At 36.9% G+C, this 13,607-nt stretch overlaps 1 protein-coding gene across 1 annotated transcript in view; it reads left to right on the top strand.

Annotated features, from left to right (window-relative positions):
• The first annotated feature begins 257 nt into the window (after positions 1–257).
• LOC150108597 (uncharacterized) overlaps positions 258–13,607 on the top strand; it is a 186,253-nt gene continuing 172,903 nt past the window's right edge. Inside the window, exons 1-2 of the mRNA XM_090416046.1 lie at positions 258–443; positions 9,080–9,120. Of these exons, the coding sequence (XP_090272172.1) occupies positions 370–443; positions 9,080–9,120 (115 nt within the window). The 5' untranslated portion in view covers positions 258–369. The remainder of the gene's footprint in view (positions 444–9,079; positions 9,121–13,607) is intronic.

Here is a 13,607-nt window from a genome sequence, read left to right as displayed (position 1 = left end):
ATTATAATTTGCAATATTAAACACTAACCAACCGCTAAGAGTATATGACAGGTTTCCAACCTTTCGTAGATTCTCCAGATTGAAAAAAAAAAAAAAAAATCAACCCTCGTTGAAAACGTAGGCATACGTATTAGAAAATAATCGATGAGTCTCTTGACTTCTGAGGTGTTTGTATAATAATGGTAATAATAATAACAAAGACATACGATGGTGGCGCCACCTCATTTCCCTCCCTTCATCCCTGAAACCCCGTAGCTTTTGTCTGTTTGCATTTGTATACTTGTATGTGTTGCGTGGTTTGACGTTGGTTTCATGTGCTAAAAATTACTGTATTATAAAGTTTGGAGAGATAATTTAAGTAGAAAAAAGATGACACAGAGTCAAACTCAGAATCAAGGAGATGTAAAGCCATTTCAAAATCAGAATGATCAAGATGAAGCAGGGTAAGTAAATGCTCTGAAACATTTCTGAAAAGCGAAGTTATATACGTATTCTGTTTTTGTGGTAATCTTTCTGTTATGAAAGGCAAATATACTTGATGCCTTATGTATATATAATTTTTAAGAAACCATTTCTTGGTAAAATGTCACACAGTCATGGATATAAATATTCATACACTGCACTGTTAATTGAACGGAATTGCATACACATTAAATTTCAAAATTTGCGTATCAGGCAGTCTCTTACTTTATAACAGCGCAGCCAACGAAATGTTATGTTTTAACTAAAAGGCAAGAAATTGCATGATATTCAAAATTTTGAAATTTTAGGTTTATTCAAGCTTTGCCCTTTCATTCTATTCTTCCCAGTTATTTAACATGTTCTTATTTTAATTTCAAGTTCACTCCAAAGATGCCCAATTGAGTTTAAATCTGGAGACTCGGCTGGAGTTTTCAGTGTGTGAGGAGTGTGATAGAGCAACCAGAGACAGAAAATCTCTGCCATATGGTTTGGTTTATTGTCTTGCTGGAAGTAGTAATTATCCCAAATCACCAACACTCGGCTGCAAATTTCTCGTTTGGATGTCTAAATAAGCAAACCTATCCTTCATTCCCTCAATGATTTGCCAGATTCCCTATGCTAGGCTTCCATACAGCCCCCCAGACCATAACTCCACCACCTCCATGTTTAACTGTAGCTTGGAGATTGTGAGGCTCAAGCTCAGTGTTGGGCCTCCTCCATACCAAAATTCTACCATGGAAAATGTTAAAGTAACTTTTGTCAGTCAATAACACCTTATTGCAAAAGTCTTACTTTATTTACATACTCCTGAGCAAATATTAATTTGCTTCTCTTGTTCTTCTTACTGTTGTATGGCTTTCTTCTAGTTATTTTATGTACCTTGCTTAGTTGAAATGCCTGCAGATAGTTTTTGGGGAAATTTGTTTTTGGAAGTGTTCATTTACACATGCTGATAATTTACACATGGAATTTTTGGGTCTTTCTTGATCATTCTAAGTAATGTTCTTTTTTCTCTAGTAGTAAGTTTCTGAGGACAACCAACTCTTTCACTGTTTATGAAGAATTTTTTATATCTTTGTCACTTGATCTGCACAGTACCATGACTGTGCAGATCAAGTGACAAATTCTCAAATTGTATATCTACAGTGTGAGAATATGATTTATTTTTGTAATATAATGATACAATAATCTGTTGTGTGGTTTACTTCCATTTGCATCCCATTTGATGTCTGCAACAAACTAGCCACTCTATTAACAATTTTTCAGCATGCAGTAAACAATTGTAAGTAGCTGTTTCATAAACTATTTTTTTGTTCACTATCCAGCATATGAATACTTATGTCTAGCCAGAAATCAGACTAAAATAGTGTCCCATATTTTTAAAGAGTATTTTAATCGTATGTAATCAGTTACATTTTGTTTATATTATTGACATCGTAATGGAACATATTTGCTATAGACATAACTCTAATTCACAGTTAAATTTTGAATATAAAATGTTTAATTCTAAGAGTGGGACTGTATATATGATATTGCTTGGAGAATTGACTTGTTTATTTTTTGTTTTGGAAATGAAATATTTGAATTCAAAAGATTACATATATCATCATCAGTTTCCTTGTATGTATCTCCAAGGGAGTGTTCTGGTTGCTGAGACAGCTCTACATGATTAAGTTTATATTATTATTAATCTCCTATCAACAATTTTCCTCCATTACTTGTGAGAACTCAGGTATTGTCATATTTAACATTTCGTGCTTCTAAGGCACCTCTGACTAAATTGATTCACCTAGACCTTGGTCTTCCTATGGGTCTCCTTACTGCTATCTTGGCATCAAACATCTGTTTGCTAATCCTCACTTGTTGAATTGGATTTAAGCAGTATTGATGTGAACACAGATTGATAAGAAAATAACCATTTATTAACTTAAAAGCTAATATTTCACTGGTATTAATCCAGCATCTTCAGAGCACATAAAGTTTGTTACAAATGCGAGACAACCATAATCCGGTGCGACAGTGGGGCTAGTATAAGTAATTGCAGCATGCAACACAAGACTAAAGTCCTAATAAGGCACCATCTAAGTTTAAAAAAAAAAAAAAAAAAAAAAAAAAAAAAAAAAAAAAAAAAACACTAGTCCAAAGTTTAAAAAAAAAATAAAAATAAATAAATATTAATTTGGTCTTAGGATGACTGTCTCCCAAATCTTTGGTAGATTTATACAGCCATACTTGTTAAGGTTTGGAGTATGTTTTATGGCTTCTGTTGATTCTAGAAACAATCTCTCTGACTTGCAGAAGCTTCTGTGCAGTACTTTTGTCTTTTTTCCAATTGATCCTGTGTGCCAGGGTATCCGAAGCATAGTCTGCCAGACCCGACTTGCCATAGCGAAAGTGCCAGATATATTTTTTGTGTTCACTGAGGCAGATGTGCACAGTTCTTCCTGTCTGTCCGTAGTAAGCTTGATGACATGAACAAGGCACTTCATAGACTCCTGGATATGATAAAGGAGTGAATCTGTCCTTAGGTGAACAGATGAGAGTTGCCAATTTCACATAAGGTTTAAATACGGTGCGCAGTTGGTGTTTATTAAGCACCCTAGATGTCTTTTCGGATGTGCCTTTAATGTATGGGATGGTGATAGTTTTGTTGTAGTCTTCTGTGGTAGATAGTGGGGGGGGGGATTTCTGGGTAGCATTTAGTATTTTATCTATCTTATGGGGATTATAGCCATTGGTTAGGAAGGTGTGACGCAGGTGAAAAAGTTCAGCAGTGAAAGCAATGTCATTGGAACAGATTGCTCTAGCTCTGTGGGTTAGTGTTTTTAAGATACCATATTGTTGAGAAGGGTGATGGTGTGATTGTTTATGTAAATATCTCCAGTATATATGGGATTTCTATAAACCAAAAATGATAAAGAACCTTCTGGAAGACGTGTGATCAGTGTGTCCAGGAAGGGCAGGCTGTCATTGGCTTCTAGTTTCATTGTAAAGTGGATTTTAGGGTGCTGGCTATTTAGATGCACTAAAATCTATTCACTGTGTCTGGGCCATGTGACCAAATAGCAAACACATCATCAACATAGCATAGCCAGAGACTAGGTGTGAGAGTGGCTGTGTTGATAGCTAGCTTTTCCAGATGTTCTATGTAGAAGTTGGCTAAGGGGGGGATCCCATAGCTGTCCCATCTAATTGTTTGTATATTTTCCCTTTCCATATAAAGTAACCTGCCTGTACTGTGAATTTAAATAGCTGAAATATATCAGGGGGAAATTGTGAATTTAGTAAGTTAAGTGTTTCAGGCAATGGTACATTAGTGAATAATGAGGTGATATCAAAATTCACCATTAGGTCTGAACTATTTAAGGTGTGGCTTTCTAAAATATTTTTTAGATGGGTAGAATTTTTAACAAAAGAGGGAGAATTGTTTGTGCAAGTGGCAAGTTTTTTTTTTAAACTTAGATGGCACCTTATTAGGACTTGAGTCTTGTGTTGCACACTGCAATTACTTATACTAGCCCCACTGTCACACCAGACTGTGGTTGTCTCACATTTATAACAAACTTTATTTGTGTGTTGTGAAGATGCTGGATATAATACCAGTGAAATATTAGCTTTTAATAAATAGTTATTTTCTTATCAATCTGTGTTCACATCAATACCGTTTAAATCCAATTCAACATGTGTGACAAACACAGAACACATAAGCCTATCTATGCGTTTCCTCACTTGTTCAATTTAAGTTGCCATACCACCTTAGATTAGCTCTGCTGACACATTCTTGAATGCTAATAATGTCAACTTCCTTTCTAATATCTTCATTTTTAATGATTCTGCCATTCATGCCATCCCCCCCCCCTCCGAACATTCATATCTGTGTTCTCTAGTCTTTGATCAAGTGCCTTATTTCTAACACACAACTCTCATATCCATAACTTAAAACTGATTCAAATAGTGTCTTGTATACTGCTAGTTTGTATTTTGGCTAATTTCTCTCTTATTCCATATAAGTTTATTCAACTGGCTACCCATCCTACTATCTTTGCTTATTCTGTTGCCTATTTCTAGATTTAACCCTATTCCTCTGTTGCCTATTTCCAGATCTCCATTCAGAATGCAGCTGAGGTTTTCTATGTCCTTGCCTATTTTCATAGTTTTGGTATTTTTATTGATGATTATCAGGCTATATTTGTTACAACTGTTCAATTTAGTTAGAGAATCCTGGAGTCTTGCACTAGATATGTTTAGGAGTACAACATTATCTGCATAAAGCAAACAGTTTGATATCTCCAATTGCATCAGGCCTAAATACTACTTTCTTTAAGTTAAGGGGATAATAAATCTCTCATTATTTTAAAGCCAGATACGAAACTTGGAGATACGCCACCGGAAAAATAGCCTCTTGGCTCTTTATCGTAGTAATAATAATATATGGGTACACCAGTCTGGCAATTTGTTAGTAGGGGTATATGTAAGTTCGGTTCACTTAAACCTTGGTATTATCCAGGTCTACCTACTCACTGATGAGACCTCAATAAAGGTCAAAACCGGTATGGGTAGTGACCTCTCCTCATAATGTGAAACAGTAATACATCTCCTAGGAACTGCTTTTTACATTATGAGAAAATATTAAGGATAGTGATGGAGCTTGCTCCGAGTTGCCCTAGTGTTGTACCACCCAGGTGTTGATTTACGCTTGGACTCACCAATAGTTCTTTGGCATGAAACTCTTAGATTTCGATCTCTGAGTTTCGTATCCGGCTTTAAAATAATGAGGGATTTATTATCCCCTTAACTTAATTTATGCCGCTGGAAAAATAGTCTCTCGGCTCTTTATCGTAGTAACTACTTTCTTTCATAATGTGCATCCTTGTCTTACCCCTGAATTTACATCAAACAATCTTCCTGTATTTCCTCTAATTTTAACTGCTGACTGACTATTTAAATGACTATGTATTGCTCTATATAATGTTCCATTCATCCCATATAATTGTAGTGTTTTGAAAAGTTTTTCTCTGGGCCCTTTGTCATATGCCTTTTCCAGATCTACAAAACTTAAGTACAGATCCTTACATATTCCCATGATTTCTCATCTATTTGTCTTAAAGTGACAATCTGATCTTGACAACCTCTATTTAGTCTGAACCCAGCTTATTCTTCTCCAAGTTTCTCTACGTGGAAGAGAAACTTACTCTTCCACAATCTGTCAACCTTTTTTCAAGTATGCTTGTATAATTCTTACCTGGGACACTTAATAGAGAAATTCCTTTAATTCTCACATTCAGTTTTAATCCCTTTTTTATAGATGGGTACTGTGCGAGCTCTGCTTCAATCTTCAGGAATTCGACCTTCTGACCAGGCCCTCTGAATTATGCGTAATTGCTCTGTCATTGCTAATTGAATCATAGCTGAATCAGTGTTTTCTTGAGTTTCATCAGACTGGAAACAGGTGAACCTTGATTCATTGCTCCAAAGTACTGTTTTCCACTGGTCATTTGTCTAGTTCACATACTCTTTGCACCAGGCCAGATGAGCCTCCTTGTTCATTGTTGTGACGATTGACTTGAATGCTGCTGCTCTTCTGTGGAAACCTAGTAAATGGAGTTCTTTTTTGTACAGTGTTAGTGCTCACCATGGTGTTACTGGTGCTCTAAACCATCTGCAGCTAACCACTGATGGTTTGTGCCAGTTGTAGACAGTTTTTGCTTGCCACCTGTTTTAACACCTTTCTGTTCTCATTTTCGGTGGCTGCCCTGGGTGTTTTCCTGCACTAGTGATGCCATAACGTTTCCATTTGTTGATCACATTGTGAACCACTGATTTTGGATTCTCCATTTTTAGTGGCAATGGCACGTATGGACATGCCACCAATGTGACAGCCGATGGTAACACCTTTCTCGAACTCACTGAGTTCACATTGTGTTGCCATACTACCTGTATTCAACTGCTATGATGAAATACTGCTTCCTACTATCTGTACACCGGTTTTTATTCGATTAACAAACCTGGAATGTTCCATAACTTCAAATAACAGGGGTACCTGGATAATTATTAGTAGATATTTTGTTTGTGTGTGTGTAAAAGATAATATATATTATTTTTTGATTGCAGAACCGAATATTTGATTTCAAAAGATATTTGAGTCGCATTCTTCATAATGATTGTATCATTCCATCAGAACTATGAAACAAGAAATTGCTCTGTGAGAAATTAATGCATAGTAACAAATCTTTATTGTAAATTTATTTCATCAATATACTGATTGGTATCAAGTTTAAAGGACAGTTAAGGATACACAGGATAGTAGACAAGGAGGGATGCTTGTAATGATATTGGATGATTTGACTCCAGTTATAGTAGTCAGCTGTTACTAATATAACAATTGTTATAATTGTTACTAATATAACAATCAGTAACAATTTTCTATGTGGCAATGCATTTGAAGCAGTCTGGTGTGAGGTGGAGTCTACCAAGATGCAATATATAATGGTGTTATAGAACTAGTGGATCAGTTGCCAGTGACAATGAAATGACCAAATAAACCATATGAAAGATTAACATCTAAGCATTGTGGGTGAATTTAATTATCCAAATATTGATTGAGTAGCAGTTACATCTCTCAAGAAGAATGAAACCAAATTTTTGAGCTGTTGAAAGACAACTTCCTCAAGTAGCATGTGACAGATGGGACTAAGGTAAGAAAGTGTTATATCTGACTATAATGTGGTTTTAATTAAAGACATACTGATCTGCCTCTAGTTGGTGACAGTAATTATGCTGTACTGGCTTAGGAAGTGCCCAAGTTTATGGATGTTTCATTCCAAAAAATTTTACATGCTGAACTACAAAGCAGGAAATTATGATAAACTGAGGAATATACTAGGTTCTGTCCCATGATATCATTTCCTAGATGGGAAGAATATTGACATTGCATGGAAAATATTTAAAAAAATACTTAAATGGTGTAGTATTGGAATGTGCCCCTTTTCTTATTCCTTACCTCTTCTCTCCATGTGAATTTGTGCACATTTTTATGTTGGAACATGGTGTTATTAATAACCAGTCCATGTCCTGAGCAGAAATCCAACAGGTATTTGCCATTATTATTAGCTTTGCTCTTTTCTCCAAATTTTCCCAAAATATTTTTGTATGTCTGACAACCATTTCCTACTCTGCTATTTAGATCCCCAACAAGGACCAACTTTTCCTTTTTCGTTGTGTCTGTTGCTTTCTCTAAAGCCTCGAAAAATTCCTCCACTTCTACCTTAGTAGAACCTTTTGTGGGACCATAGGCACAAATAAGTCTCATTTTCCAGTTCCCCATTCTAATATTAGCCCACATCGCTCTACTTGAGACTGCCTGCCATTCATGAAGATTAGCCTCATATTTAGTGTTGAATACTATGGCTACTCCTTCTTTTCCTTGATTGTCATTGCATGAATATAACATTTTGTATTTATTGCTCAGAAAGATCTCACCAGTTTTTGTCTTTTTTGTTTCAATCAGCCCTATTATGTCGATCTGGTACTTATCTAATTCCTCAGCTAGCTCCATTTCTTTGCCATTCAGGCTCCTTATGTTGATAGTACCGATCTTTAAATCTTATGTTGAGTTGGGTTGTGTTTCAGATTAGTTCCAGTAGCTGAGTTTTCGCTGTTCGCCCGAGTTCCCTGCAAAAAACAACGGAGGTCCTTGTTTAATCGGGCGACACACCAGCTGGCATGAAATTTTGTCATGTTTAACCATCATTTTGTATTTTGGTTTAACCAATAAGAATACAATTTGGTTGGCTAAATCCCAAATTGCTAGCCCATCCTCATTCATTCAGTATCCAGGTAGATACCCTACAGGGTGCACCATGAGAAGGTGAGGATTGGACATTAGGTCAGAAGCCCTGGTTGGTTCTCTGCATTCCTTTAAAGGCTATGTGGAGGTCTCCTCTCAGTTATACAGCTTTGATACTTAAGCACCCCATCATATAATAATAAATGGAGAAGTCACATGGTCATTCTTCATACAGCTTTGACCCTTAAGCACCCCGTCATGTAATAATAATAAATGGAGAAGTCACATGGTCATTCTTCAATATCAGTTGTCCATGTTAACAACATGAATAAAATCATACAGGTCAATAATGACTTGATAGCATTTAAGAGTTAACCAAGTATTCCTTTCTGGAGATGTGGTTTTTTTTCATTAGGATGGTTCACCTGAACAGTGAAAATAATCTTACAAGTAAAGTCAAAACTGTAGATCATTTTTGCAGGCATGGGAATTGAAATGTACAGCTCACTGCTTGAAGCAAAAGCTGTAGTCACTAACTAGAAAGTAAGCTTTGTTAGACCATTATTAATTATTGTGTATTTAGAAGCTTATATCTGAGTTTTGTATTTCTGGGACTTTACTTAATATTACAGTTGCTATGTGTATAGCCCAGTTTATAAAAATGGTATGTATAATAAAATATTTACCTTGGTGGACATTTAAAATTTGGTCATTAATGACTGAAGTGATTTTTTACATTTAAGGGTTGAAGTTGGATTTTCAGGGTTATTTATTATTTTTTATGAAATTGGAAATTTTACTTCTATACATCTTTATTCCTTTTCTTTGTAGGAAATTGTTTGTAGGAGGTTTGAGTTGGGAAACAACACAGGGTAAGGTTTATTTCTCATTTTGATATTTTGAATTAATAACAAAATATTAATGAATGTGCATGTGGTTGGTCTTGGAAATTTGCACATATATTTCAGTATATTATCTCAGAGTTGATTAAAAGACATATTTTAATCAACTCTGATATTTTTAGTTATTTCAGCAAGACTGAGTAATATTTAATACACCAATGTTGTATACTTCTATTTCAGAATTAGATATGTGACAAACAGTATACTATAATGAAAAATAATATATTTAGTAATATTCTTAATAATGCTACTAATCAAATGAACATCTTTATCTAACACCTAGCAGGTACATGTTATGTATTTTTTGAGAAAGGATATAACACAACTAGCTGTCATTATTCTTATTAATAACTTTCACTGGCAATATCAATAATGATGCATCCTGTGAAAGTTATTAACCTTTTGTGGTGAAGTGATGGCAGTTCTGCCATAAGAAATACATAATAATAAATTAACTAAGGATAAATGCTAATTTAAACATTAATCATTGTATATCAACATCATGTGCAGCTACTATAAATGGGCATGCCTATCTCCTCTGTATGTAATCAGTCAGTGTTTGCTAGTAAATAGGGAAATGTGATGATGTAAGCCAGTTGACAGTGGACAGATAGTTTGGGCCCAGAGGGCAGTTGCCAGTATTTCGGAGACAGCCACATTTGTTGATTGCTCCTATACTATTGTATCAAGGGTTCACTAGGACTGGATTAACTATGAACAGACATCCAGCAGAAGGGCTTACATTGGTCAACCATGTGTGGATCCTAGAGGTGAGCTACCAGTCAGGTATCACAGCTGGTATCTCAGAAACTATGTGCAACAGTCACACAGCTCATCCACTAGTTCAACCCATTTCCACATGCACCATGCATCGTACCTTGCTTCGGCTTGGGTTCCACAGCCAGAGAGCAACAAAGGTGTCTATGATGACAGCGAGGCATCACGAACAATGCCTCGCATGGCCAAGGAATGCTAGCAATGGATCTTCCATAGATGGAAGGTTGTCTAGAGTGATGTCCTGTTTCCTGCTGCACCATGCTGATGGCTGGGTTTGCATTTGGTGTAAATAGCATGAAGCCCTATCTCTGGTTCCACAGGCCGGTGCAGGTGGTGTGTTATGTATGGTCTGGGAAGCTTTTCTGTGGCACACCTTAGGTCTATTAGTTATCATCCCACAAACACAGAATGGTGAATGCTACAGGGCCTTGTTAGCCAACCCTCTCCAGTTTGACTCCAACCATATCTGCAGGAGGTCTACCCTTGACCACACTGCCATCTTTCAACAAGAAAACACACCTTGTCATTGGGCTCGTACAACTGCTGAGTGGTTGGAGGAACACGACAGTGAATTCTGTCACATTACCTTGGCCTCCATACTCTCCTGACTAACCCAATTGAACATGTGTGGGATATGCTAGAATGGGTGTGAGAACTGCTGATCCTCCTCCACAGAATGGGCATGAACTGACAGTTGCTTCCACAGACATAGGTCGAGTTATGCACGGAGAATGTTTGACAACTTGTGGAATCTGTTTCTAGGTGTCTGCTAGCTGTAATTGCACAGTGGTGAACCAATTCATTATTAGATGGGGGTTCCTAATGCAAAGCTAACTCAGCATATAGTTGTGTGTTAGGATATTGGTGGTGGGCATTGCTACTAGTTACCCAGCCTTGTGGAATTCGTGCTGTGATCTCCTTGAGGCACGGCATAGTAGAGATCTCCAACAAAAACTGGCTTTTTTCTCCATGGCAGTCTCCTCTGATGACTTGACAAATTCCTTCACTTCTGCTATAATAAAACCTTCTGTTTGATCATACACACAAATAAGTCATTGTCCAATTTCCCATTTTGATGTTTCCTTGTTTGAAACTGCTAATAGATTATCTTCTTATTTTGTCTTGAATATTCTAGCTGCTTTTCTCTTCTCTGATTACTCTGAGCTGAATATATCTTGTAGTTATTGTCATCTGCTTACGCCTACTCATAAATATAAGACATCGATGACTTTAGTGTGATTTGAAATTTCTGATTTTGTTGACACTCCAGATCTAGTTATTCCAACAGTTATTTTTTATTTCCATGACAGTTGATAATTATGTGACAAGGCATGGCTTCTTTCATATTCCATTATTTAACATTTTGTAACTACTTAATGTTTGATAAAGGATTCAACAAAGAATATAATTTTTTCACATCTTTAATTTTATAGTATAACCAAGTGGAAAAACTTTCTACATGCTATAGGTTATTAAGTCCTTATGTTAACCACCTGAATTCTTTGCACAATCCATAAGTTTAGGTTAGAATTGAAAAACATCAAAATACTCTCCTTAGATGTGCTAATATGAAAGTCTGATCATATTAACAAATAACAAAATGTATGTAAGAAAAGTCAGATTACCATTGGACTAGAAATCAAAAATATGTTGCTTATAAACACGTCTGAGTTCTTCATCAAGATCATCTTTTAAATATTGAAAGAGGTGCCCAATGATTCAAGAGTAACTATGTATGGGGATTTAGTTATTAGCTGTGTGGTTAATGAGAAGGTGCATAAAGATTTACTTTCCAGCAGGTAGATTGAGCAGTGACTGAAGCACTAGATATGAGGAGGAAGTGTGCAAAAGAGTGGATAGTAGGCACAGATTATCTGAATAGGCGAATGTAAGGATGGAGGTTGGTAAGGAGATTAGGAGGTCGCTAAGGAGAGTAAAAGATAACAGTGTGGTAGGAAAGATACTGTTGCCCAGTTATAATAGTGATCAGTCGAGATGGAAAGTGAAGATAGAATACTAGTGGAGTTGTGTGAAGAGAAAGGAATTATTTTGGGAATGTGTGGGGTGAATTTAAAGAACTCACACCAAATCCATTTAAATGGATTTGGTGTGAGTCAGCTGGAGAAACTGCTGCTGCTGCTGCGAGAGAGTAATCACTGAAGTGAATGGAAGACCTGAGGAAGCAGCAAGAAATGATATGGAAGAGCAGGAAAGTATGATAGGAGAGCTGGTGAATGAAGAAATGAGTGGCATAAGTGAAGTGAATGAGAGAGAAGGAACATAAGACAAACAGGTAAGTGGAGGGAGGCAGGGCGACACAGTGTGAGAAGAGTGGATGATGGATACAGGAGTGTGTATGTGTATATACAAGAATGGATTGGGATGACCAGGTATGCGGAGGAAACGAACAGGACTGAGGAGCGGTGTAAGATCAGTGGGGATAGAGAAAATTTGCCAGCGAGGGGTAAAGGTATGGAGAAGTTGTATCTGATAAGTGGTGTTGGTGAGGCTTGTTGTAGAACCAGAAATAAGCTAGTATATATATTTACTTACAAATGCCAGAAGTATTTATTCGAAATAAAGGAAATGAAATTGTAGCATTAATGAAGTATATTCACCCAAAAATTGCTGGAATAAGTGAGATATTTAGATGAGGATGACATTCTGACAAGAATAGAGAGGGCGCTGGTGCATAATGGCGGTTGCCAAGTGTTTATATATGTGATCAGTGATTTAAATAGTTGTTATGAATAATTCGGAGTGTTGATTCAGATTTTTGATATAAGCGGAAAGCGAAGGTAATCAAGTAGGTGATGATTGTGTTGTTAATTAGTGATTGTGGTCTCGCGATAGTCCTTTAGTGTGTTATATTTTGTGTTTATACGCTATACGGAAATCCTTGAGATCCAGCTCAGGTAAGTCATTTGAAATTACTAGCGCGATTCGCTAGGTTGCTAGTAGACTAACTCAGTCTACAGGACATTTGCTGGCAGGCTTCAAGCCCTGTGGGATCATATATTGCTAGTAGTCCATTTAGGTCTACAGGACACTTTGCTGGCAGGCCCCCGGCCCTGCGGGATTATTATACTGCTTTTAACCCATCTCTGCTGGCAGGAAATAGCCACTTTGAGATGGACAACATCAAAGATCATATCCAGTTCCTTAACAAGGAGCAGTCTCTAGAAGTGCTCAAACTTATAATAAGCAAATTAGAAACTGACTGGCCAGGATTCATAAAAGAGTACATTCACTCTAATGATGGAGAGGAGGAGGAGAATGAGATCTCTCAAGAGGATCTCATTGCTGCTCTGTCACCAAAACCCCCCTGTCAAAACATCTCTCAAGGGGGAGCACGCTTACAAAAGAAGAAGAATCACAGAAGACCAGATGGATGAAGACTCAAGTACATTAGAAGTCCCAAAGAACACCGAAAAGGTACCACCAGTAATACTTAGGGACAAGGACAAATGGACCACTGTCACCACAGCCCTTAGAGAACACAAAATTGCATATTCTTGGGCCAAAAATCAAGATGAAGGTGTCAAAATCCAACCAGCCTCAGTCACTGACTACAGACAGCTAACAAGACTAATGGATAACAAAAGTCTCCCATATCATACTTTTGCTTTACCCAGCGAGAAAAATCTCAAGGTTGTGCTTCGCAGAGTGACCGAGGGGGT

Source organism: Typopeltis vanoorti, chromosome 3, assembly GCF_054136105.1.
Source record: "Typopeltis vanoorti isolate ZY-2024b chromosome 3, IOZ_Tvanoo_1.0, whole genome shotgun sequence".
NCBI lineage: Eukaryota > Metazoa > Arthropoda > Arachnida > Uropygi > Thelyphonidae > Typopeltis > Typopeltis vanoorti.
Note: the sequence above shows the minus strand (reverse complement) of the source record. Positions and strands in the feature narration are given on the sequence as shown.